The sequence below is a fragment of the Rana temporaria genome, chromosome 1 (assembly GCF_905171775.1).
Source record: "Rana temporaria chromosome 1, aRanTem1.1, whole genome shotgun sequence".
Lineage (NCBI taxonomy): Eukaryota > Metazoa > Chordata > Amphibia > Anura > Ranidae > Rana > Rana temporaria.
The window spans coordinates 148,056,827-148,083,863 of record NC_053489.1 but is presented as its reverse complement, the minus strand read 5'-3'; the positions used below and the strand labels follow the sequence as shown (position 1 = coordinate 148,083,863).

The 27,037-nt window shown below is 42.3% G+C and overlaps 1 protein-coding gene across 2 annotated transcripts in view; it reads right to left on the bottom strand.

Annotated features, from left to right (window-relative positions):
• The window catches only part of DMXL1 (Dmx like 1), a 212,268-nt gene that overhangs the window by 102,594 nt on the left and 82,637 nt on the right, over window positions 1–27,037 (bottom strand). For both annotated transcript variants that reach the window (XM_040343979.1, XM_040343987.1), the window contains exons 12-19: window positions 26,284–26,962; window positions 24,849–24,970; window positions 21,502–21,591; window positions 21,329–21,431; window positions 18,054–18,173; window positions 16,665–16,883; window positions 13,276–14,970; window positions 4,766–4,876 (exon numbers count right to left, since the gene is read on the bottom strand). In XM_040343979.1, the coding sequence (XP_040199913.1) occupies window positions 4,766–4,876; window positions 13,276–14,970; window positions 16,665–16,883; window positions 18,054–18,173; window positions 21,329–21,431; window positions 21,502–21,591; window positions 24,849–24,970; window positions 26,284–26,962 (3,139 nt within the window). The remainder of the gene's footprint in view (window positions 1–4,765; window positions 4,877–13,275; window positions 14,971–16,664; window positions 16,884–18,053; window positions 18,174–21,328; window positions 21,432–21,501; window positions 21,592–24,848; window positions 24,971–26,283; window positions 26,963–27,037) is intronic.

Here is a 27,037-nt window from a genome sequence, read left to right as displayed (position 1 = left end):
GCTCCATTCACACATGATCGCAGGGGGAAATCGCTGGGATTCGGCCAAACAATGTCAAATGGCTGCAGAATGTGGGCAGCGTTTGTGATGCCATTACTTCTTATGGCACCCCAATCACAGTGCGATTTTGACGCAAGACAAATGGCAGCAAAATCACGTAAAGAAAATCATGGGACGCGCGTCACCCCAAAGAGGTTCTGAAACTTCTTTTGGGCGACACGCATCCCCCAATTTGTTTGTGCAGCATTATAAACAGAGCGATTGGGGTGCCATTAGATGTAATGACATCGCAAACGCATCCCGCATTTTGCAGCCATTTGATATTCTGGGTGAAATTATGGCGATTCCGCTATCGGTCATGTGTGAATGGAGCCCTACTCAGGATGCAGCGCTTGGGCTTGAACTGACAATTGCTAGGCCATTAAAGTGTAACTTTTTCTTTTGCAAGTTTTGTATAGAACGGAGAGAGATTAGAACGCCTGTCAAGTCTTTATCACTGTCTGTGCCTCAGTTACGGAGAGTCACTTTCTCGATTTGTTTTGTTTACCATTATCAAAAGGTGAAAGCAAAAGAAAATTCCAAATTTTGGGTTGACATCAAAATGCTAATAGAAGGGAAATCTTCCAATGGGGACAATAGATTCCCTCACTTTTTCTCCCCAACTTCCTGTTTTGGCTATGGGACAGGAAGCGAAAAATAAATTTTAAAAAACTGACGGGGCTTAGAGTAAGGCTCTCTTATGGACCGTACACACGATCTGAATATAGTATGACAGATCCAGATCGTATGACTTTTTTCGCTTAATAGTCGCAAGTAGAAATTGAATAGGGTAATAAAGTCACGATAATTCTCGTACAACAGAAAACAGATGATGTCATGTGTTGAAATGTATTTGTATTGTATTTTCGATTTACAACTACACTGACTAAATGAAAATCGCACGATCTGGTATCGTACGAGGAAAATTTTCGTGCTTGTCCGATCGAATAATATCGGATGAAGTGTCGTGATCGGCTCTTAAAAGTAGTTACACACGATGCGAAAATCATACGATTCTTCCTTGGACAACTGTTACTCTATCCAAAATGGAGAAAAACATTTTTATTGCCTTTAGTTACACTTTAAATGTGCAAGCTCTGACACTGACTGACTGGGACCTTACGCAGGAATAAGAACAAGGTTACTGATGTAGAGTAGAAGTATCAGACGGTGGGTGGTGAAGGTGGTGGCCTGTCAATAGAACCCGGCACTTTCCTTCAGGACACTGTACAGAGCACCGTTGCACAATTATGAGTACAATACTGAAACAAAATTTAGGAAAACATGAAATGCATGGTGCAGGATAACAGATTCCATGATTGTATACACATAAACACACACACATACTTCAAAACACAGATTTTGCAGAATTCAGGAGCCTGCCAAACTCAAAGCAAACTACAATATCTATGAACTAGGCAACTTGAGCATCCATTTTCATCAATGGAAATTAATGAAAGTATGGGGTTCCCCAAGACCTATTGGACATAGTGGCAGCCTGATTTCTGAGAACTGTCTATATAATATATACAGACTATTGGGTTTATTCAATAAAAAAAAGCACAAAGGTTTAAAACTATGTGCAAAGTACAGTAACGGCCACCAGATATAACTTTATAAAAAAAATCTGCTTAGCTGCTATAGTTTTTTACATTTTGGTATATTAAATAAGCCTGTATATATTCGAGTAAAATAAAACACAACCAATTCAAAAGTTGTGTTATGGTAATGCAAGATAATTCTTATTTTCAGGGCATTAACATAAAGAAAACATAAAAATTTAAAATCTAGTACACACACACACACACACACACTACCACACTACCACACAAATATAGCACATGGTTATTCCATGTGTACACCAAAATAAACTTGCCAGCAAACAGTTTTCCGACTGGATCAGCATGAACAAATTGACATTTACAATAAGAAATTTAAGTTAGTTTTAACAAAAGGTTCTTTCATACAAAATGCCACATTTTTAAAGCAGATGAAAATAATATGCATGTGTGTGTACGTATATATACACACACACACACACACACACACACACACACACACACACACACACACACACACACACACACACACACATCAGATCTGGACTATTATACTCTTGTGGAAAATCTGAGAGTGCCTACTATACCCTTTGAGATTTTGTATAATACAACTATACCCAATATAATATAATGGGTGCCCCCAGCTACAACCTACTAACTGCTCCAGGGCTGCTTGCAGTGTAGTCCTGATGGTGCAGACTAAATAGCTGTTGCCTTTTGCTCCTAAAGTCTATTCTGTCATCAGAGTTCTCTTTGGCTCTTTTGGGTGTGCCAGCTTGGCTCACCAAGATCACCAGGATGCCTTCCAAAAATAAAATAAAGAAGCGCTCAGGAGGAGCCGCTATACTAACTATGCAATGTTAGTACAGCGATCTCTCTGCTGAGCTATTGTGTTATAACAGAGAACACATCATTGGTCAGTGCTCTTTTTCGATCATGCCTCTTTGATAGAAGCTAGACAGGCTGCTGTACACTAGGGCCAAATTTTGCCCAGTTTCTATTAAACTGGCCGATGTCACCCAATATTCAGCCCGTGTGTATGGCCATTTAGGCTTATGAATCCTGATCCTAGCCATGAACTTATCCACATTGGTGTTGAATTGGGAAGGCATAGGGAGAACGCCAACCTGAACATAGAGGAATCTGATAGGATTAGTCCAGTATTGTGTGTCGTGCATTTGGTATAGACTGTTGGAACCAGCCTTAGAGTACATTAGAAGGTGTTAGGAATACATACTAGCTGAAACAGATCACTAAATTAGGACACTTTGGCCTTTGTGTGACTTTTGAAATGTATGGAATAAAATTACATCGAACCCTCCGCCACCTTCCCTGTCCGGGGAAAAAACTCTGCCAGTCTACTCCCTCAATCTCCTGCACCACTTCATTCAGCTCAGATATTGCTCTCAAAATATATGTTACCACATATACTTCAGTTTCTTTGCTGGTTACGCATGTCACTGCCAGAAAACTTGATATTAGTTTTGTATTGGTCAGAGTCACAGATTATGGCTCCTGGTTTTTGTCTTTTCCACATGGTTCGAACTCTGATAGATGTGTGTACCTGTTTGTCACTATGCCGAATTGTAAACTGAAAATATCTCAAATAAAGATTGTTTGAATATAGAAAAAAAAAATACATACATACATACTAGATTAGAGCTTAGCATCAATTTAAAAAGGAAACCTGTGTTCTGTACTCTGATAAAAAAAAAAAAAAAAGTTTCCAGAATTATTTAATGCATCATGCCTTGGATTGAAGTCAACCTGAATGTATTTTTAAAGGGTAAGCATTTACAACTATCTTAAGCAATGCAGCTAGGTCACCAACTTGCCCATCTTGTGATTGAACGATGGAGTAGCAGCACACCCATCCACTTAAGGGTTTAGGGAGGGCACCATTAAATTTAACCCGTGCCCTGCTTAATGTTTTGCCTACCAATTGGCCGCGTCCATTGAAACGTCTGATTTACTCGAGGCGAAAATCACTATAGTGGGAGAATGGAGGACACCTTTAATATCTTTTAGATGACAAAATATTATGAACTATGATGCATGAAAAAATTGCTAGTATTATGAATGACTAAAGTGCTCTATTTGAATGAACTTGGGCATCATATATATACCGTACCTTTGTCCTTAACCCCAGTTACTATGCAGACACCAAGCTTATCTCCTCCTAAGAGGTCTACATCTTTGTCCTAGTTTTCGCCTTGTTTTGGGGATTTTTGGGGATTTCCATATAATTACTTATTTTTATCTCTCTCCTTTTCTCCTCTCTCTTATCCTTCGCAGCAACTGAGAAATCCTCTGTCTAGGTTAAACTATGACATACTGTAAGGCTTAATGTACACGGGACGTTTTTACAACCTCTCCTGAACCAGTTAACTTGACAGATAGTAACCCATGTTTAAAACGTCAGTTTTGTCACGTTTACATGCCCCGTTTAGCGGCGTTTTGATGCATTTGCCTTTAGTAGCATTTCTAAAAAAATAAACAAATAATAATAATAAAAAAAAAGCGTTTGGCGCTTGAAATGCCTCTAAACTTAGCATCTGAACACATTTTTTTGCTTTCCAAAAAAAGCCTCTAAAAACTCAACTGCCTAGAAACTACCTGTACTAATAAGATAACAGAGGAGAGTTCAGGAGCAGTTGATAAAAATGCCCAACGTCCGTTTAGGCCTTATACTATTGTTGGTGACTGATTAGGTGAGCTTCAAGACTAATAATAGAACGCTTCTCATTATTATGTTACTTGCTACACATCAGATTCTCTAAAGCAGGGGTAGACAACCTTTTAAGCACAGTGTGCCGACTTACCAATAAAGAATCAAAAACCACTGCATTTTTTTTTTTTGGACATAAACACAACATCAGCAGACTGAATGGCATAGGACACACACAAAGACAATTTACTCTCAAATTATTAAGAACCCAGCATTCAAGGTTACCTAATCCAGTCTGGTCGAAAACTGCAGAGGGAGGTTTATACCAAACACCTTAGAGTGCATTTATCAATACTGGCTAGATGTTACCAGCAAACCCTTATTATCTTTTCTCCAGTGATATTGCATCAGCCTTTGTTAGCCAGATTCAGTGCCTCGAAATCAAAGATCATAAACAATGAGTCATTTAAATCATGCTTAAACTACAGAGCTTAGTTACCTTGATGAGAAAGCTGAATTCGATATGCTGGTGGAAGGGATGTAGCGAGAAAGGTATGAAGTCGAACAGCTAGGAAGAACTTCAGTCCACATTCATCAAGGGTCTCGCCACCTATTAAAAAAAGAAAAAAAAACAGCTTGAAATGTGTAAAACATTATGACCGTCATTAAACTATTTTATCAGGCATTATTAAACCAATAAAAAGGTAAAATAGGATTGTTGACTTGCCAAAAAAGTTTCCTGGAGTACAGAAGCAAAGTACAAGACAGTGTTCTTTAGATTATTACAACTGGGTAATGTATAGCTACCTTCACGTGATTGGACACTGGCACAAAAAAAAGCTACAGGGACATTCCTCTATATACCCTCTCCCACTCAGCCCAAGGCCCCTTTCAAACTGGGGCGGTGGGTGCGTCGGCGGTAAAGCGCCACTATTTTTAGCAGCGATTTACGTTAATTTCGCAGAGCTATTCGGCCGCTAGCAGGGCGCTCGCTTTCACCCCCTGCTAGCGGCCGAGAAAGGTTTAAAACCACCGCAAAGTGCCTCTGCAGAGTCGCTTTGCAGGTGGTATAGCTGAGGTGCCCATTGCTTTTTTTCAATAAGCAGGAGCGGTAAAGACACCGTTTAAAAGATGCTGCTAGCAGGACTTTTTTTTACCATCCTGCTAGCGCACCGCTCCAGTGTGAAAGCCCAGAGGGCTAAAGAGACAGCAGCGGTTGTTTCAGGGCGCTTTGCAGCCGCTATTTTTAGTGTTATAGCGCCTGCAAAGCACCCCAGTGTGAAAGGGGTCTTAGTTTTGAAGCAAGCAACAGGGAGAACATAAGAACCAGAGGATGGGTCCTGTACTGGTCTCCAGGAAACCAATTTTTACTGGCAAGTCAAATATCTTATTTTCCTGATCACACACTACAGAACACAGACTTATTTACAGCATATCATTACAGCTGGTATGTCTAAAAGTTGGCCAACTGAAAAGTGGGCAACACAGCAAACAAGGTCAAAAAGCCCTAACAGGTCAAAAAGGGCTCAGCTGATTCAGAGAGAAACTTGTAGCACCTTATGCCTGAAACTTGCATTAGAGGAAGCTTGAACATCCACCTGGTAGAACTTAAACATGTTAACAAAAAGCTCAGATGGCAGCCTCAGAAACGGATGCTGAAATGCCCATGAAGTACTAACAGATCTGGTACAATTTTCCATAAAAGGGAAGGGGGGAACCCTATCCCTAAGACTATTAATGATAACGTGTCTGGTGCACTCTGCAGAAGTAGAGTGAGAGGCAAAGAACCTTTACAAAAACCTTCAGGAAGCACAAAAAGGGAATCCATTTCCTAAAGGAGGCGGCCTTTGGCGTATACATAAGGGATTAACAAGAGCGCTTGTTGCTTTACAATCCACTTTTTGCTATAGGTAAGCCTATAATAAGGCTTGCCTGTATCTACCTTGCATATCTCCTAAACCTGCACCGTTTAGGAAATATCCCCGTGTATCTCCATCTGCCGATATCATCGGCACATGCGCACTGAAGCAATAGCGCATACCGTTGCTTCAGTCTGTGCACCATTACCGGCGGCTCCTGCGCAAATGCGCGCGAGTGACATAATTGCAGCTCCAGCCAATCACAGCGCCGGAGCCTGCCATACCTGGAAGTAACTCCGGGAGCGATGTCACTGGCCAGTGCTGTGTACAGGTACAACAGCGGGGGCTTCGATCTCAGGTGAGTATTACATAATGAGCTAGTATGCTATTCATACTAGCTCATTATGCCTCCCATATAAAAAAAAGTTATAATTACAATGCTGTCAGAACCAAACAAGAAAGCAGCTTCAGACAGCCACACAGTGTACTTTCAGCTATGTGAAAGGCAGTTGCTTACTATGACTTTTCTATAGTACCAACAGACACTATATGTACTTTAAAGTGTCTCCTCCAGTTATCGGTTCTCTTGCATACTTAGCCATTTCCTCCTAAAAAGAGGTCTTCCGATTACTGCCATTTTTATTAAAAAAATATTCGGATGAATTTTACACTCAGGGCTTCCTGTCTCTCCTACATTGATCTATCCCCTCCAAGAAAGTAGTTTGTTGTTTTTGTGTTAAAAAAAATATGCTGTTTAATGGTGCACTCAGGGCTTCCCTTTACATATTTGTTGTAATGAATGCTGGATGGATGAATGGATGGATGAGTGCTCGCTGAGGACCCCTACTGTTGAAAATTTAATGGTGCAACTACTAATTATCCTATTTAAAGGCCTCTCAGCTGAACCCCCCCCCCACTAGGGTGACCACATTTCCATACAGCCATTCAGGGACACCAAGCAAAAGCCCCCCCCAGCAAGCAGCGGTCGGTGACATCACAAGGAGGCAGTGCCGTCATATGACGTGGCCGAGAGGCCCCGCCCCTTACCTATTTAAGCATTTGTTTCATGTATGGAAGCCCAACATTGCAGCTGCAGGCAGCCACTTAGATTCACAGAGTGTAATTGTTCTTGCGATGTTGGGCTAACATACATGAAACAAATGCTGTTTATATCCAAGGCACTAAAGTTGTATATAAAACCCTGTACTTTATACCACAAAAGGGATCTGGGGTAAAAACTGCACATACACTGACCTACCCGACTACTACACTGACCTACTGTACCTGATCCCTACACTGACCTACCTGACCACTACACTGACCTTCCTGATCCCTACACTGACCTAATTGATTGCTGCATTGAAATACCTGACCACTATACTAACCTGATTCATACACTGACCTACCTGATCATTACACTGACCTACCCGATTCCTACCCCGTCCATTGGGGGAGCATGTCAGATCCTCAGCTCTAAGGGACTAATGCTGGGACCTGTAGTCCATTAGGAGGATGAGGTCAGTGGCAGACTGGCAGTGCTGGGGGCATGGGTTAAGTGGCAGTGCTTGGGAAGGGATGGGATCACTAACTCTCACTTGCTGAGAGAGAGAGAGAGAGAGAGAGAGAGAGAGAGAGAGAGAGAGAGAGAGAGAGAGAGAGAGAGGGGGGGGGTGGGAGAGAGAGGGGGGTGGGAGAGAGAGGGGGGTGGGAGAGGGATGGGAGAGAGAGGGGGATGGGAGAGAGAGGGGGGGGGGGGTGAGTGAAATTGACCCCCTAAGCTGGCCTGCTGTCCTTCCTGTACACCCTTGTCCCAGCCCTGGTCTGTGGGTAGGTGTGTGTGATGCACTTACCTCCAGACCATCCTTGTCCTCTGTCCTCTCTGTCAGCCTATGTTTCTTCTTGATGACAGGCACAGCTGGAGCAGACGTTGGGGGAAGGTGTGCAGGCTATGGGACTGGGAGGATGTCACTGCTGCTCAGGTCAGGTCTTCTCTCACTCCCTCTCGCGCTGTTCCTTCCAGTCAGCCTCCTGCTGCTCCCCGGGGCCGCCACTCTCTGTTGTTCTCAGATGCTGCTGCTGCTCTCCCTCTCACATCAGATGCTGTGAAACTGTCCCTCTCTGGTATGTCAAGGGGCAGCCTCGGAGCTCAGCTGCTTTGGGTCCCAGGAGGCAGAGCAGAACACAGAGGGGGTGCACTGCAGCCGTGATGTCACTGGTTGCTACACGCCAAGCGGCTCTAGCAACCAGTGAGCACAATGAAAGTCAGGTGGAGGTGGTTCTGCATGCCGCAGACAGCGCTACCGCGGCTCAGACTCTGCTGAATTCATCATGACTTTACCCAGTGCTTCATTCCGGGACACTGTATTGTCCCACAATGAAGGCACCCGGGAACAGGGACACAGATGCCAATTAAGGGACAGTCCCGGGCAATCCGGGACACATGGGCACCCTACCCCCCACGTGCTGAAGAAGTTTGTGTTTACAAGCAAAACATGTCAGCACGGCGTCATTACCCTTGTGACGTCTATTCCTACACCAGACCCTGCAGACCCCCACACCCATGTCATCAACCCTTGGATCGATACAGCACACACGGAGCAGCATGAACGAAGACTGCTTTGGTGGACTACCCCTTGGTGGATTTTGTCTATGAGGCACCAAGAGCCATCAGCACGGCTGGGGAGTGGCGAGATCGCACAGACTTACTGTGTGTATACTGTCCATAGGACACCGACTCACCCACAAGTAGCCGGCTTCCTAACAAGATACCACACGCACACCACTCCTATCTGCACCCGTCCACCTGTTTACAGCCCAGCTTTACACAGCCAGGTTAAGCTGTTGGGCTACGATTCAGTACATTGGTGAGTAGACACCATTCAGGCCTTACCTGCACCTATGGCTGAATTATGCAAATGCACCAAGGATTGACAATGTTTCAGCAGATCCAACCATCCATCTATCCCTTGTATACCCCACATCACGTCTGGCCCTGTACTACCTTTGAAGTGATAGGCTGGCCAACTGGGGTTAAAAATCACATTATACACCATCTGCAGCCATTTGCACTAGTGCCTTTCTCATTAAACCATCGGATGGAATCAGTGTGTGGCTGTCTGCAGCCGTTTTCTTGTTTGGTTTTGACAACATTGTCATTTTAACTTTTTGTTATGTCGGAGGTTTTTGCAATTTTTCATTTTTTATCTTTATCCAACATACCTTAATAAAGCGGCTTAAAATTGACCGGTTGATCATCATTGAAGATTTTTGTGGACCTTTAGTCCTCCTTAAATATATGCGTATATATCTAGAGCAAGGGTCTCAAACTGGCGGCTCTCCAGCTGTTGCCAAACTACCCACGAGTCATTGCAAGGCTGAATGTTACAAGCATGACTCCCACAGGCAGAGGCATGATGGGACTTGTAGTTACGCAACAGCTGGAGGGCCACCAGTTTGAGGCCCCTAATCAAGAGAATCATGCTACCATCCACTCCGCTACCATTAACTGTACGGGGGGAATTTAACTTTGTACGGAGCGATGGTTTATGAGATCGAGTTTGAGGCATCAGATCCCTTATAGGATAGTCTCCTCTATATCTCCAGCTGAGGTGATGACGCAGTGATTTTTTATCACCGATTCTGTCCTGTGGTTTTCAGGATCCTTAAAAGAGGGGGACTCCTCTACCAGTATCATGGTGGCTTTGCTTAGCCTAAAAACGGGGGGGGGGGGGGGGTTACCAAAAGTAGGAGAGTCTGCTTCTTCCAAAGGGCCTTGGAAGATAGACCTGGTAGGCCCTTTCATTGTCGCCACATACAGCAAAGCATTTAGGAATCACAAAAGGCCACTTCTGACATTTCCAATCATTGTAAATAAATGTTGTGGTGGAAATTTGAAGATGTATTTAATATGTATTGTCATAATGGCACCCAGTTTTAGTACTGCCACAACCCGCTCTAAATAGAACTGACTGGGGCAGTCTGAGGCTGGTTGAATCTCGTCTGGTAGTAGAAAATGTCTTGAGGTTGGAATGTGATGTTTGCGGCGTGGGCATATGTCCGCCCCCACAAGGGGCCCTCTGTGCATTTAGCACAGACGATCGTTGGGGAGGGGATGCGCTCACTTCGCAAGCACACTAGTGGTTATGGACAGATGTGCGCTCTTATCTGGGTCTTGTCTGATCAGCAGGGCTTGGGATTCGTAGCGTACGCCTGTAGATAGCTTCCTTTCCACCTTAATAAGGGTATAATCTGGATATGCATTATTCTATGGAATGGCGCAGTTTCAGAATTCTATCAGGCGATTAATATGAGAGCTTATGATCGGTTAGAGGCAGGGGGGGCACTCCCTGCCACGCCCATAAGCCTTTAGCAGTATTGTATTTATTTCTATGCGTTGTATTGTATCCATTGTATTATATTCTATTCATGTATTCTATGGGACTTCCTGTTAGAAGGAACGTCCTTATATGGTGTTAGCTGTGTCAGTGGAACATCATGTGTTAACCACTCCCATGAGGGAGGTGTTTAATGGGTGCAGTGAGCACTTCCTGTTTTGGGTAAATAAAAGGTGCTTGGCTGAGCCTTTGGGGCAGTGATGCTGGCAGAATGATATGAGAACAGGCTGGTGATGGTGTCTCTTTGTATGAATGGCAGAGAATGATGGTGAGTGAATCTATTTAGTTTAAATATGCATCATTTCATTAAGATGGATTCTGTGCTTAATAGCACAGGGCAAAATGGTGCTGTGCTCTGCGTACGGCCTATTTTGCCACCACAATGTGTCTAAGTGTGCAGGGTAAGGGAGAACCTTAATAGATCTAGCTATTTGTGCGTACAAATGTAACAGGCAACACATCAGCTGCCCCAGTGGACTACTTAATTTTAAGCATCAAGAAGTAATCACTGTGGTGACTAGCTCCTTCTCCTGGGTGGCTACAAAAGCAGAGAACTTGTCCTCACTATCTAAGGACTCAAGGGATCCGTCATCGGGACCCTTAGAATGCACAGAGCCTGCAGCGGTGGAGCCTAACTCAGGCTCAGAAGCGTCTGAGTACAAGGGCAATGGAGGGAGGGCGCTTCTGGTTTGCTTTGCGCCTAAACGCCACCACCACCTGGAAGACTAATGACTCCAGGACCACAGACCATGAGTCTAGAGGGACAGAAGGGAACAAGGGACCAGTCGCCTCCAGGTGGTGATTCGGAGGGAAGCATGCTCCTGAGGTTTCATGGAAATTACCCAATTCAGGTGACTGCCAAAAGGAAGCTGGATGTCACCCAATGTGCTCCTGCCGATAGCTGTGCCTAAGAAAAGCACGCCAAAGAGTCCCAAAAGCTGCCCTAGAAGCTGTCTTAGAGGAAAAACAAGATGGCTGCCGCCGTATCGAAACAGAAAAATGGCCGCCAGGAACATACCTAGCCGGCTCCCATACAGTACATAGTGAAGGTCCACTGCAAATAGCAGCAAATCTCCCGGAACATGGCCGCCAAGAACACCAGGTAAGTCTCCCAAGACAGATCTTCTTCGCCATCAAAGTGGGGGCTGTCGGCCAGGGTAACACCAACACGGACTGAGGGCGCCGGGTCATGTGCGTCGCCGTGATACGTTTTAACTTGCTAGCCACCTTGATCCAGGATGGAGCTATCACAGCCGACCCAGCACATAGCTAAAGGCCCATGTGAGCTCATTGGCCAGACTGAGAAGACCACTGGATCTAGATAGCCCAGCCTGGTTGTTGATAGAAGATCTCTGCAGGAAAAAAACTGAAAATAAGTCCCAGGAAGGAACCAGGGTCTTAAATCCTTAACACTAGGCAGAAAAATTGGCTTACCTATAGCAGAGAGTAGATTTTATACCAGAGGACTGCTCATAGAAAGTGCAGAGTTATTTTCTGCCTAGTGTCCTACTCTTGTAGGTGGTGCTATAAAACCCTAATAGTCATGAATCAGAAGAGCTGTGCCTCGCAATGAACGCAAGAGAAAATGTATGTTAAAGTATAAGTTCACCTTAAAAAAAAAATCTGCTTTTTTACCATTTTTTTTAGGATCCTGGAAAGCATTGAACCAGCAATCAGCAGATCACAGGTGCAATGCAGGACTCCTGCAGACTGTTAGTGTAAGCCGTCTGCCCATACATCACATAGGCAGGCAGTTTCACATTAACATGAAGACTAAATTAACTACCATAGAGCTTAACAGTGCCATGGTAGTTTGAGAACTACAAGCCGAAAGCCGCACAGGCTGTCAGCACTTGTAGTCCATTCAATCTGTGATTGAATGACCATGCCGTGTGGGCGGAGGCCTACATGACCACACTCTTCAAAAAAGGGACAGCTGCTACAAAGAACTTCACTTCATATTGCTGTCACACAGAGGCAGCGAATTCCTGAGAATACGGTGAAACGTGTAACATCAACTTTAAGGTGAACTTATCCTTTAACCATTTTACCTTCTAATTTACAAACCTCTACCACACTGCACAGCCAACACTTAACTATTTCCTGGCTCTGCTTTATAGCTTACTGGAACACCTCTGCTTACACCAGAAAAAAAAGTGCAATCAGTAGATTAAAGATTAAACACTGTAGCTGCTGACTTTTAATAAGCACACGTACCTGACCAGGGTGCCCGGCCCGCGATGTCGGCCGATCAGTCGATCGAGTTGGGTCCCGGCGCAGCCATTTGAAGTAAGGGAAACTGGCAGTGGAGCCTTGCGGCTTCACTGCCCGTTTCTTACTGCGCATGCGCGAGTCGCACAGCGCTTTGTGAATGGCCGGCTGTCTTCTAGGACACATAGGTCCCAGAAGACATTGTATCCAAATGTCCCAGAAGACAATGAGAGGAGGAGAACACATAATTTTTTGGAGCCTTTTTGACAACTTTTTTTTTTTTTGTTCAGGGTGGACCTCCGCTTTAAATGGCGATAATATTGGCTAAGAATTTAAACCAAGAGAAAGGGATGTTACAAGGCTTGTTAAAGAGAATTAAATATTTCACGGCAAGACACAGAACATATGAATTTCAACTGTAGTTATCAGACTGGAATAAATTTTTACTAGAATACCAACATATACGTTGTTTTAGAAAAGAAAGCAAAGCTTAATAGAAATAATAAAAAAAAAATGAATATACTATATAAAAAAAGCTTATTTACCTTGGCTGCGATCTCTGCTTTCACCAATATCTGTACTAGTTGTGGCGATTGTATCGGCCAAAGCCATCAAAGACATCTGTTCTATGCGGGTCATGCCAGGTAAGCTAGAATGAAGCAAATGCTTAGATAGCACTTTTGAATGTTCAGGACCAAAATAAGTGGGGCTGTACTGTGACAAGTCTATAACTTGTGGTTTTGTGTTATCTTCTTCAGACTCTAAAGTTGTTAGCTCTTCGGAGCCAATTGTTGGAACTTGGAAAAGCTCATCATAGTTTTCTGCATTTTTACTGTTGTCTCTTTGTTTGTTGGAATTGTTTTGATTGCTGGTCATTTCCACTGTGGAAACGAAAGATGTATCCTCATCTGCAGCAAGAAGTGCATACAATGGTAGAGGAGGCACAGAATCAATTTCTGTGTAGTCAGCGCTTTCTGGTTTGCTGAAAGTTTTGGGGTCTCGAGAAGTACTTCCACTGGCACTGATTGAAAGTGAACGGAGCCTGCGTTCATGGTTGGGTTCATTATCATTAATTGCAACAACCTCTCCTGCAATACATTTTACAAGATGAGATAATATAGCCTTTGCTCTGCGTACTTTTCCTAGATCCATCAATTCCATCAGTTGCAACGGATGATATTGTGGCAAAGTTGGAAATAAAGCATGAGCAGCTTCAAAAAGTCCATAGTCCTCCATCTCCACAGGAAGATCAAATGCGGTTTTCTTCCCCATAAGCTTTTGAGCTAAGCTAGTCATTGACCTTGTCATAGTTTTCTTTGGTGGATTCAGACCAGATGGAACTGAATGGCTCTGCTTAACCAAGTTTGTGAGGGATGGGGTGCTTCCATTGTAGGACTCTGTGCTTGCAGAGTCTTGTTTAGAAAAAGGCTGCCATTGAGAGTAGACATGCATTTCACAGTCCATTCCAACAACGAGAATCCCATCCCGAACCCAAGATAAAGACACTGGTAAAGGAAGAGAGCCTTCCACAGAAGACACAAGATCCACACATCGAAGCAATACAAACCTTGGCTGAGCTGTGGTTTTGGCAGTATCCCAGAGCTGCAAGGCAAAACTCTCTTTACATGAGGATTCTTGGGCTTTTCTAGCAACCTGCCCATACATAAGAAGCTTTGTACCAATCCCTATTGTCAACATATGAGAGCCATCCTCCCTGGACATCCAGTCCAAATGGACCAAATGTTTTGTACTATGTTGGAGTTGTTTGTTGGAAGATGAGAACAAATCCTGTTTATTGTAAGCTACGAGATTATTGTCAACGCTAATGCCAGGCTCCAACATTGTGCTTAGTTCATCCAAGTGAATGGTTTGTTCCAGAATCCAACAGGAGCCACCAGTAGATTCACATTCAAAGATGCTAACATGCATTAAAAATTCTTGAGAAGCGTTGTGTTTACTTGGTGCTTGTTTGAATGCTACAGCCAGACAGTTCGTATGGGCACAGCTGACTTCTATGGGCCTACCTGGAACACTCACAGCTCCATTTTGCAGACCATCTTCAATCAATAAAGGCCATTCCTCCCAAATATATGCTACACAATTCTCTATGTCAGTGGGAGAAAGTGAAAGCTCCGATTCCACTCGGCACCTCCAAAACCTGACTTTATCATCAGAGCAAGAAGTTGCTAGTAGATAGGGTGCATTACTCACTGGGTAAAGGGAAGAACTACTCAGGTGACCTAAGAAAGAAATAAAGACCAATTAAGACAAAAACAAACTACTGTGGTTAGGGTCTTTAAGTAAATCCTATACACTGAAAAAAAAAAAAAATACTGTCTCCTAACTTTTCTAGCTGGCTCCTAGATTCAAAGAAAATTTGTCAAACCCTGCAGGAACACACCTCCTATATTAGAGTGCCTCCACTCTGGATGAAGGAGCACAATGACACCTTTGGACAGCAGCAGTGGCAGTCTATTGGGGGGTTAGTGTTTGATGTACTAACAGATTTAGACACACCAAAAAAATTGAAGTCAAACTCTATATAACACTTTACAAGCAGTTACATCAAACTGTTTTATTCCTTTTGGGACAAAGGTTTGACATTAGGGTTGCACTGATACCAGTTTAAGACCGAGTACAAGTACAAATACTTTTCCTGAAATACTCACCGATACAAATTACCATTTTTTTTTATATTTAAACACTGTACATTTAACTTTTTTTGGTGGAGAGGTGGATTATTTAGGTTGGAGAGTTGAGGAGGGGGGTTGTCGTTTAGGATGGGGAGGGGGTTGTCGTTCATATATGCAGGAAGGGAGGGGGGAGGGGAAGGGGGTTATTTGGGAACCATACAGCTGCCAATCTCTGCACTTCAACACCCGGCAGACCTGCCCTCCTCTCCAAGAAGTTCTGCAGCAACTGAGATGGAGGGGGGAAGCAAAGCCTGACTCAGTGCAGGACACACTACTCACTAGGCAGATCAGTCACCCAGTAGCCGCCTGCAGTGGAGCCAGAGGATGAGAAGTACATCACCCAGAGTACACAAAAAACAGAGCCAAGTGGTAGGGGCATGGCCAGTGCAGAGGGGGGGGGGCAGGACTGGCACAGGAAAAAAGCAGAACAAATGCATCATGCTTTGTGTTAAATTTTAACGCAGTGCACAAAAAAAAAAAAGTAAAAAGTATTAGAAATTCATTTTTAGGACACAATGGTGTACAAAATACCTCATCAGCATGAATACATGGAGTTGAGTGGGCAGCAACTGCACATACAACAGAGAACTTCATACCTTTCAATCTTAAGCTGGCCATAGATGACTGAATATCAGCCAGTTCAACAAGGACCAGCTGAGATTTGATCCAGCTATTGGCAGACCGATTGTACCCAAGTCAACTTGGGTACAACCAGCATGTTGGATTTTTAGCATGCTATTATTGCCAGTGGCTATAGCCATTAGGAATAACCGTATTCTCCCGGCAGGGACGGCCCCCCCACACCCCCCTAACAGGAGAACAAAATGGCTCAATTGAAGGGATCCCCCCCCCCCCCCCCATCAACATTGACGGTTGTTAGAGGAATCACGCAATTTTCTTAAATTGCATCATCTATGGCCGGCCTTCGAGTCATCGTAATAGAAAGTAAATAAAGCTAAACAAGGAGGTAAAGCTAATTCTATAAGCTTTCCTAGCAAAGATGTATAAATGTTTAAGTCTAAAAGGTTCCAATTCTTTCATACATTCAACAATTACTTCAGTTTAATAACTACTCTGCAAACCACTAGGCCCACTACCCTTGCAGAAGAAATTTCCTGTACATGCCTACCATCCACTTGTTTGGTTGCACGTCTACCCATTATTAATTTGAAACCAGCTTCGAGACTGCATCAGTGTGAACACAGTTAGATGATTCTTTGCAAACAAAAAACAACTGTTACCTGCAGATGGTTTAACACTAATGACTTCAACAGCATCCGGCAAACTCAACTCTTGGCTGTATACAAGCTCTGATGAAAGGGTCATCTTGCTGGTACTCTGAAGATTTGCTTTACATGTTTGATATCTTTGTGTAAGAGGTGACTGCACCTTCTCTCCTGAAGCAGAACTAAAGGAGTCTTCTTTGGGTGGAACATTATCAGATGTGTTGGACCTATCCTCTGTAATAAGAAAGGATGAAGTTTCAGTAAAACAAAGAAGCTGCAATCTTAGACTTTATTTGATCTGCAATTGCATGGTGCTACACATGTATAATAAGTTATGACACCAGCCATTTAATAGCTTGACAGTGCTGTCGAGAGCACAAGCAACCATGACAGTCATCAGACATGACATGCCCTGAATGTAATGGGATTTTATAAATAGAGCTGAAGGGGTTGTAAAGGAATTTTTTTTTCCCCCTAAATAGCTTCCTTTACCTTAGTGCAGTCCTCCTTCACTTACCTCATCCTTCCATTTTGCTTTTAAAATGTCCTTATTTCTTCTGAGAAATCCTCACTTCCTGTTCTTCTGTCTGTAACTACACACCGTAATGCAAGGCTTTCTTCCTGGTGTGGAGAAAGCCTCTTGAGGGGGGAGGGGGCGAGCAGAAGTGTCAGGATGCCTACTAACACACAGCTTCTTTCTCATTATTGAACAAGAGTACAATTATTGTTCAAGTACAGATGTATGTTTTTCTCAGTCGTGTCATAGTGACTTTGCACAACGTGCTTTGCCTTTGGTGGTCAGTGATGTTGTCAATATTGCAAAGCGACACAAGCATATGTGCAAAAGCCACAGAAACACAGGCACCCATAATAATGCATACATGGGTGGCAAATACTGCTAAAATGCATTTATGCAAACTCTTTAAATTAACTAATCCAAAACCGCAAACTTTTAGGCTTGGTTCACACTGCAAATTGAATTGCCGTTTTCTCCACATGCAATTCGCATGACAGGAGACTGACAGGCTTTCAATGGAACAGGTTCACACAGCTCCGGGGCGGCTGTGGTCTGCACGAAAAAAGGGTCCTGCGAGTCTTTGGCTCGGTTTCAGGTACGAATTCAGGCAAAAATTCTGACCTGATTCGCACTTGAATCAGTGTACAAGGATGCACAGACCCCTTGCTGGGACCCGTGGCCGCATTAGTGTGAACCCAGCCTTACTCTGTTTCATATGACATGCAAGAACTGATTCCTATTGATTGGGAAGCACTGAACCCTGAAATAGCTTTTATACTACAATAGTATACCTCACACTACGCCAGCTGATGACAATGTAATAAAAAAAGCATAAGGAATGATTCACATGAAATGATGCCCATGCATAGCAATATACAAAACCATACCCACGGAGACAGGAACAGACTTTAGATGTAACTTCCACATGTGTAAGATTGAACGTTTTTCTTTGGTACATTCAATTACCACCAGGAAAAATTTCTCAGAAAAATCATTGTGGGAGCGTTCTATTGGGAAAAAGTCAAAGTTGTTAGTCTCCTGCCACCAATTTGTCTCAAAAGGCAAAAACATGAAATCTTGAAAAAAGAATACTGAGCAAAACAAAGTTGCTACTAGTTGAATTCCTTGATTTAACTGTGAAAAGTTCACTTACATTTTTTTTTGCTGGGCACCAGTCTTCTCAAATGGTGAATATCTAATTTTAGTATTCAAAGTAAGAAAAAAAGGCAGACGTAAGCCTGGTACACACAGTTTTTTTCCCTTCGGTTGGAGCCGCTGTACTAAAGAGTGGACGCTAAGCTGTTGTGTTCTGGTAGTGGGATGCGCAGGGACACACACACACACACTGTGTGTGTGTCCAAAAGAAGCTGGCTGAATGGCTGCCATACACATGGGCCGAATATTGGACGTTTTTTTATTAAACTGGCAAAGGCCTGTGTGAACAGGGCTTGTAAGTGGTATTAAACCCAAAAGCAAACATTGAATGAATGAATGAATGAAAAACTTATATAGCGCGGCACATGCGAACTGAATCGCCTCTGGGCGCTTGTTGTTCCTGTCTCTTGACATCAAAAGAGCAGAGTTTGATACATTATATTGCAGGTTACGAATTTTTAGATGTGGTGACTGCATTTGTTTATTTTTTTAAGCTTCCCTTCTTTTATTTTCACCTGGTGATCCAGCCAGTAAAGCCAGTCATACATAGATTGAAATTTGGCCAAAATTCAGCCAGTCCAGCAGGGACATTTTGATTCATGTATGTGCTTCCCTAGTTGTACACAAGTCTATCTATTGATTGACTTGTGTACAAAAAGCTTGAGATTATTCTCCAACGATTAGTGCCGCTGGCTATAGCTGGCAACAATAATCATTGTGTTCTGCTGGCAAGGAAGGCTCCCAGCTAGCAGAACACAATAGTTCTCCAGGAGGGAATCTAGCAATTTAACTTGCATAATCTATGGATTGCCTAAGTCGGATGTTTTTTCAACAAAACAAGCTCTCCTGCAAATGTATCTCTTCGAGTGTTGAGACAAAACAATTACCACTGACAGGGGTGCCACAATGATTATGTTTTATTTCATTTCATTCATGTAAAAACTTTAACCCAAAATAAAAAAATGTAATTAAAAAAACTGTTGCTGTAATTAGTTGTGCAACTGCAGCATGAGCTGAAGTTTGGCATTAATTTGTTTGTGTATCTGAATCTGGTAATACATCTAGAACTCCCCTCACCCCAAACTGACATTGCTGTTGTCTGCTCTGCTCCCTCGTTCAGAGTTGGGGCACGCTAATTCAGTGTTATTGGCCAGATTACTAGATTAAAACAGAGGGTAAAATGCCGGAAAAAAACAAAAAACGAATATAAGCCACCACATCTAATGATTGGTAAGCTGCAATACATTTCATTTTTTGTGTTGGGTTCAATACCGCTTTAAAGCTGAACTCGCAGTGGTGTTCCCCTAGCACTTTGAGGGTTATGCACTGTATGTGAGGATGCTGAAGGGCCATCCACATCCCAGAGCAGGAGGGGAAATGTTAAGCAACACCTGCCAAAAGAGCAAAGAGATTACTTAAAAGAAAAACTTTTACTGGTGCCCTAAACACGATCAATAAACCTTTGCAATGTGGTGAGGGGGAGGGGGGGCACTGACGAAATGTTTTCCCTGAAGTTCAGCTTTAAAAAAGGTCTTCCCGAAGCCCAAAATCAGTCCTTGGGGGGGGGGGGGGGGGAAAATCACTAAAATAACTGTCTTTCAAGTGTTTATCACATGCTCTTTTTTTTCCCCCACAAGTGTGTCACATGCCCGGCTTATCTAATGGTTTTCACACACTGTTTTATAGATTAAACCATTGCTGTGGTTTGCAGACACAGACCTCTATACAATTTCACGATCTCAATGTCCAGACAGTAGCTGCCTTTTATTGTCATGTCACCCACCCAGACAATTTACACAGTTTTGAGTTCTGGTATTTTCACTTTCCTGTGATTGAAATGACAAACTATAGTTTAATTCATTTATTTAATTTCTCTTTAAAGAGGTTTTAAAGTTAAATTTTTTTTTTTTTTTACCACAAAAAAAAAACAAAAAAAAACACACATTTAATAGCTGCTCCTCATAACACCCCCCGCCCAAACACTTACCCGAGTCCTCCATCAATAAAGCACTGTGCCCATCTACAGATCTCACTCTCCCCTCTTCTCACAGGATTCACCAATATCAGTGAAAGCCATTGGCTCTTGCTGCCACCAATAATAAAAGGGGCAGTGCCTTAATAATAAAGCAGCAGCAAATAAAACAAACGATAAATAATGTGCATAGAAACGTGAAAGTGAAAACTACGCACAAAAAAAAAACACCGAAGAAAAAAGTAATTTAACTTCAGAAATGTCTTTGTATTGATTCCACCATCCAAAAAAGTGACACCACACTCAATAGCTCAGTCACACACTGGGAATTGACAATCTCTGCTTCTACTCTATGGACATCCAGCTCCATTCATAGATCGGAGGTCCTCTGACTTAGCAGCAGCAGCCAACCATTGAGGGAGATTTGGATGGTGGAAGAAATACGCGGGAGTTAAGAACTTTTTTGTTTATTTATGCATTATTTTTGTCTGAGCTTCAAGTTTTTACACACAATTTATTGAGGATGTTTCATTTGCTGCTGCTATATTAAGGTGCTGCACCTTTATTACTGTTATATTTAGAAGGCAAGCAGCCTTCTACTTATTACTATTAAGTTAGAGCTGACCTATCCGGCTGCTGCTGCTGCCATTCAAATCCTGTGAATGAGAAAATGGAGGACAGACTGAGCCGCAATGTGTGTGGCTTGGGAGCACATGCAGATGAGGAGGAGCGAAGGGTGTCAGCGGGGGACTCCAGAAGAGGAGGTAAGGGGTCAATTTAACCTACTGACAGTGGTCAGCTGACAACATCTTGGAGGACCCAAAGACAAATCACATTTTAATAAGTGTTACCAGACACCCTGAATTTGTGTTTGTAACCTGCATGTGATTAATAGGGCAAATGTTCCAAAGGTACTTTACTTGCAAGACCTTGAAATGTTATAAACGAAAATCATATGAAGTTTTAAGAATGTAAGTGAATGCTTGAAAAAACTGATCAAAAGGGAACTCAAAATTAAAGTAAAAAAAGCCTTGCCAGAATTAGACGAAATGCCGCTGGTTCCTGTTGTTTCATTCTCCTGGTTTGCCATTATAAAGTCTTCTTGAAAGACATGCAACAGTTGTGTTTTTCTGCCATCCTGAACACAAGACAACGTGATTAGTACAAGGAAGTGCAGGCACACATCTGAAGACAACACTGATACTTACCAGGTTAGTAATGGCATCCAGTTCTATAATACATCCTGGTCTAGCAGTGGACTGCTGACTAATAATGTTAAAAACTTCCCCAACGTATGTCTGTAAATGAATGCAAACATTACTTTTTAATGAAAGAGCCACATGACAACTATTGTTAATGCAGTATTTCATTATTTTTATTTATTTCAGGTAATTGTATAGTGTTGTCAATTTACGCAGCGCTTTACATATACATCGTACATTCACATCAGTCTCTACCCTGAAGGAGCTTACAATCCAAGTTTCCTGACTCACAGTTATACATTCACATACTAAGGCCAATTTAGACAGGATCCAATTAACCTACCGGCATGTCTTTGGAGTGTGGAAGGAAACCCACGCAGGGACAGGGAGAACATGCAGACTCCAGGCAGGTAGTGTCATGGTTGGGATTCAAACCCATTTTTTTTGGAGCATGTAAAACATTGCACCAGTGATCAGCAGATTGCTGGTGCCAGGCAGGTCTTCTGAAGATCTGTCACTGTATGTGTGCCAGTACATCCTGTACAAGCAAGCAGATACACTGATGGGAAGAATCAATGAACTACCACGGCTGTTCGAATAGGGCAGTGGCTGCAGCATTGGGAAAAAGTAAGTAACATGTTCAACCCTAAAACCGGGTGGAACATGTAATGCAGCGTTTCTCAACTCCAGTCCTCAAGGTGCCCCAACAGGTCATGTTCTCAGGATTTCCCTTGGATGAAACAGCTGTGGTAATTACCAAGGCAGTGAAACTGATCAAATCACCTGTGCAAAATAATAGAAAGCCTGAAAACATGACCTGTTGGGGTGCCTTGAGGACTGGAGTTGAGAAACACTGATGTTACATTTTCCCAAAGTGAACTTATCCTTTAAAGTGTTTGTTGACCTAAAAAAAATGATTCTGTTCACTTAATGCATGTTATGCAGCAGAGTGCTTGTGCTGTATATATATATTTTTTTTTTAATGTTTCGTTCCTGCCTGGCTATACCCTCCACCCTGTAAGCAGACCATGGGTTATCTTGGCTGCTGAGCCTAACACGTGGTGCCTCCATTATCCTCAGCCCTGTTCTGTCCTCTCTTCTCTCCCCCTCCCTGCCTGTCTACTTGTGACAGTGCCCGCCCCTCCTGCTGCTCTCATAATTACTATAAAAACCTCCCATCCCCTCTGTAACATAACGATATGTGCCCCTGTGCCTGCGTTATATAAAAAAGATGCTGATCTGTACCTATATCAGAGCGGCTCCCAATCTCTCTCTCTCCCCTCCCCAGCTGACGTCATCAGGAGTGCTTGGCCCTGCACGCTGGAGTTGTCAGCTGGGCAGAGGAGAGAGACTAGGAGTCACATGAGCGCCGGAAGCTGCTCTGATATAGGTGCAGATCGGCATCTTTTTTCTATGGCACAGGGACACATATTGTTATGTTACAGACTGGATGGGAGGATTTTATAGCAGTGGCTTAACAACCACTTTAAACAAGCATTTTTTAGGCCTTAATGTGCAACTAAATGCTAAGAATATGCACAAAAAAACACAAGCAGTAAAAAAAAGGCTAACAAACACTACTGCCTATGGTCTTTCTGCAATTGATCTCTTTCCAACTACCGATATGCCGTGCACATGGTTTTAGTATGGAGGAGGACACCTTGTCGGAGGCCGGACTTTGCTTCCTCATGTCAGAGCCTGCCACTGTAAACAGAATAGTGCGCAGGCACATTGACATACCAGAAAGTGCACATTTTCAGGTTACTAAGGCACCCCTACATTTTCTAAAAGTTCCCTATACCAAAGCAAATCCTCACTTTTGAGTTCAGTTCCATGTTAAGCCTTCTATACTGGCTGAAGATATACTAGGATACAAATTTACTTTGAATGATCTGCAATATTACAAACAGCCTTACATGACTGTACAGGGTTTACTATGGACACGGTTTGTGTAATTAAATCTGCCCATCAATGGAAAAGCTTATTATAATGCCCCATGTCAACTGGACATTGTAACTCCAATTTCACAGATGTGCCTTAGGGTAGAAAATAACGTATCCGTCCACATACTAGAGAATGAGGCATTATTATAGGATTACATTTATTAAAAGTTAAAGTGGTATTGACACTGCCATGTTTTAATTATGGTGAATTGTGGTTTGCATAAGTTTTTCAACAAAAGCACATTATTTGCTTATCAAAAACAATATCCTGCCTGTCTTCTACAATCATGTATTTTTTTGCTCATTTATAATGGACATTATCTTACAAAAGTGAGTCCACCTCTCACATTTGTGTAAATATTTTATTATATCTTTTCATGTGACAACACTGAAGAAATTACACTTTGCTACAATGTAAAGTAGTGACTGTACAAACACATTGAAGTTATCCCAATTTTTGTGTATAATATGAAAGATGATGTTACACCGAGTAAATAGATACCATGTCACGCTTTAAAATTGCATCTCTACAGGTTACCAATTTAAACCCCTCTACAGGTTACTATTTCAAGTCGCTAAAACTATTGCTCTCGCCCTGACGTTCATGACAATACCTCACGTGTGGGGCGTTCACAGTTTACATATGCGTGCGGGAGTAACTTATGCGTTTGCATTTACGCGCTAGCACGGTGGGACGGGGAGCTTTAATTTTTCGTTTTTTTTTGTACTTTATTGCTATAACAAGCCTTGTGACAGAATGGGTTGTGACAGGTCCACTTTATGGAGAGATCTGGGCTCTATTAGACCCAAGATCTCTCCTCTGGCCCCCCATGCAGCCGATCAGACACAGATCGGTCCGATCAGCTGTGTCCCTGGCCGCTGATGGCCAGGTTAACAAAAGGTGCGTAATCGGAAGTGACGAAATACTCGTCGCTCCCGCTTTACAGGGTTACAGAAAAAGGGGAACAACATCAGTTCCTTTCTCTCTGTACTGGGCAGCCATCACTGCTGGAAGCATCGGAGAGGTGGGACCCCCTTCCACCAACCGTAGAATTGATTAGCCACTCAGATCACCTGTCTTAGCCAGAATCGCCAGCTGAAAAGATCAATACCAGGATGAGGCATGCACCTACCTACCGTATGTACATACCTGAGAAGAAAGTGGTTAAACAGATGTAAGAGCAGTAAAGAAAAAAAAGGTTCCAATTCGTTTCCACTCAAAATATTTTTTTTTTTTAATAATAATAATGCAACTGAACTTTAAAATAATAATGATAAAATGTGCCCTACTGAAATAAAGCATTCATTTTTTTGAAAGGCAGATTTAAAAATCCTGTCCAACATATAAACCACACGTTTGAATGAATGATTTCATTGTGGGTATACAGGCAGAAATAAAAACACACTTACTGATATATCAGGATTGGACAGCTCACACAAGAGCTTTTTAGCATCTATTACAGCCTGATACAGCCTTAAATTCTGCCCATTGCTGGCAACAAAACATGCACTTGGAGAATTGCAGTATGTACCTGTAAAAGTACAAATAGTTCAGTTACCTATCAAGAAAGTGCCCTGAAAAAACACTACAAAGACAAACAAAAATATTCACAATAAAAAATATAACATTTAAGTAGGTGGCTATGGTAAGATTTATTTCTTTGGCATATAACAGCAATTTTAAAGCAAAAATATGGGCAAAACTATTTTTCATTTTGTATATGATTATGGGAAGGTTATAACCCTTACCAGTTTTTTCGCCATATTTGTCCCATTGGGGACAATTCTCTTCACTTTCTGTCCCATAACCAAAACATGAAAAGGAGAGAATATTTCTATCACCAGAACTATTACTGTTCTGGGGACAACCTAAAACTTGGGATTGTCTTTTACTTTTACTCTTGACTATTAAAGCAGATAGGACAAATAAAGAGGGTGATTCCCTCTAATGTGGCACAGACAGCAATAAAATCTGACAAAATGTTCTAATCCCTCTCCACTTTACAAAAAAAGTAAAGTAAAACTAAAGGCAGATTTTTATTCATTTTGGATAAAGTAAGTAAGGTCATAACCCTAGGTGTTATTTTTTTGCCATCTGCGTCCCATTGGGGAGATTGCCCTTCAGTTCCTGTCCCATATCCACAACAGGAAGCGAGAGGAAATCCCTGCAAATTAAGGGAATATCTTTGGGACCCCCAGGTCACCAGAACTAGTGTCCCCATTGGAAGATATCCCCTGTATTACTTTTCTGGGGACAACCCAAAATTGGGGATTTTCATTTACTTTCAATGACTATAGTAAACTGGACAAATAGAAAAGGTGAATCTCTCCAATGGGGGCACAAACGGCAATAAAAAAGGACAGGCGTTCTAATCCATCACCACTCTGTCCAAAACTAAGAAAAAAAAAAAAACGTTTTGCCTTTAGTTTAATGTAGTGCCCATGTTAAGACAATCCTCAAACCCTTTTAAAATGCTCATGATGGCCATCTATTGTGGAATGTTAGAAAAAAAAAAGAAAGAAAAAAAGACATTACAGTTTAAAATGATCAGGAGATGTGCCAAGTGTTACATTTACTATTGTCAGTGATCTTGAACCAATTTCAAATTGGATATTAAAAATGGTTAATAAAGGCTATAAATATAAATTGGACAATAGTACTCAACTTCATTATAATGGAATAAAAAGAAAATACAGTAAGAAAGGGACTCAGAACATGCTTTGCGTCTGCCCTGAGCATCATAAAAAGGAAGCGAGTTACATAAGGTTTACGATCTACTGGTTGTGGACCACTGTTACACATGGATACTTAAAGAAATAAAGACACGCCTAGACACAGACTTACCTAAACAATAACTTGGTATAAGTGTGGGTAACCAAGCTACATTGGAGAAGGCAGAACCATGAAGGGAATTGATACGAGCCAGCTCAGAAACTCCACCAGAAAAAGAAAGCGGTCCAACAGGATCAACGCGCCAAAGGATTAATTCACTGTACACTGCATTAGGATCCTGGTAACTTTCTGATGCTTCCTCTCCATTGTCGTTTATAGAACTATCTCCATCTTGTAAAGAGTTAGGTGTCCCAGTATCGCCATTTACCTTTGTCAAGTGCAGTGCATTGTGACGAGAAGTAGTCAGCAGTAGTGGTAGAACAGAATGGCAGGCAAGGTTATTCAGGTGAAAACGATGGCCACAGTACCGAGACTTGTGGGAAATGCTGAGCACAGTGGAAAAGGCAGATTCTTCAGCAAAGCTCACCTGCCACTGATTCAGGGAACCATCTGCATGCTTGGATATCATTAACACATTGGGAGTAAAGATGCTCAGCTTTAGACTGCTCGATTTACTTTGCCCAGCAGAAATGAGCATAGAGGTGGATCGTGCCATAGATGCAGGCTTTTGTTTGCCCTGCTGAATAGCTAAATCTACATTTTTAGTGCTTGCGTACATCACAATACTTCGACAGAGGGAGTTTGCGTCTCCGGTAGGAAATGCTACAGGAATTCTACAGGAAAAGGATACCTGAAAAATAAAACAAATGCTAATGAACCACCAAATAATATGCTCTTTGAATATTTTTTTATTTAAAAAAAAATA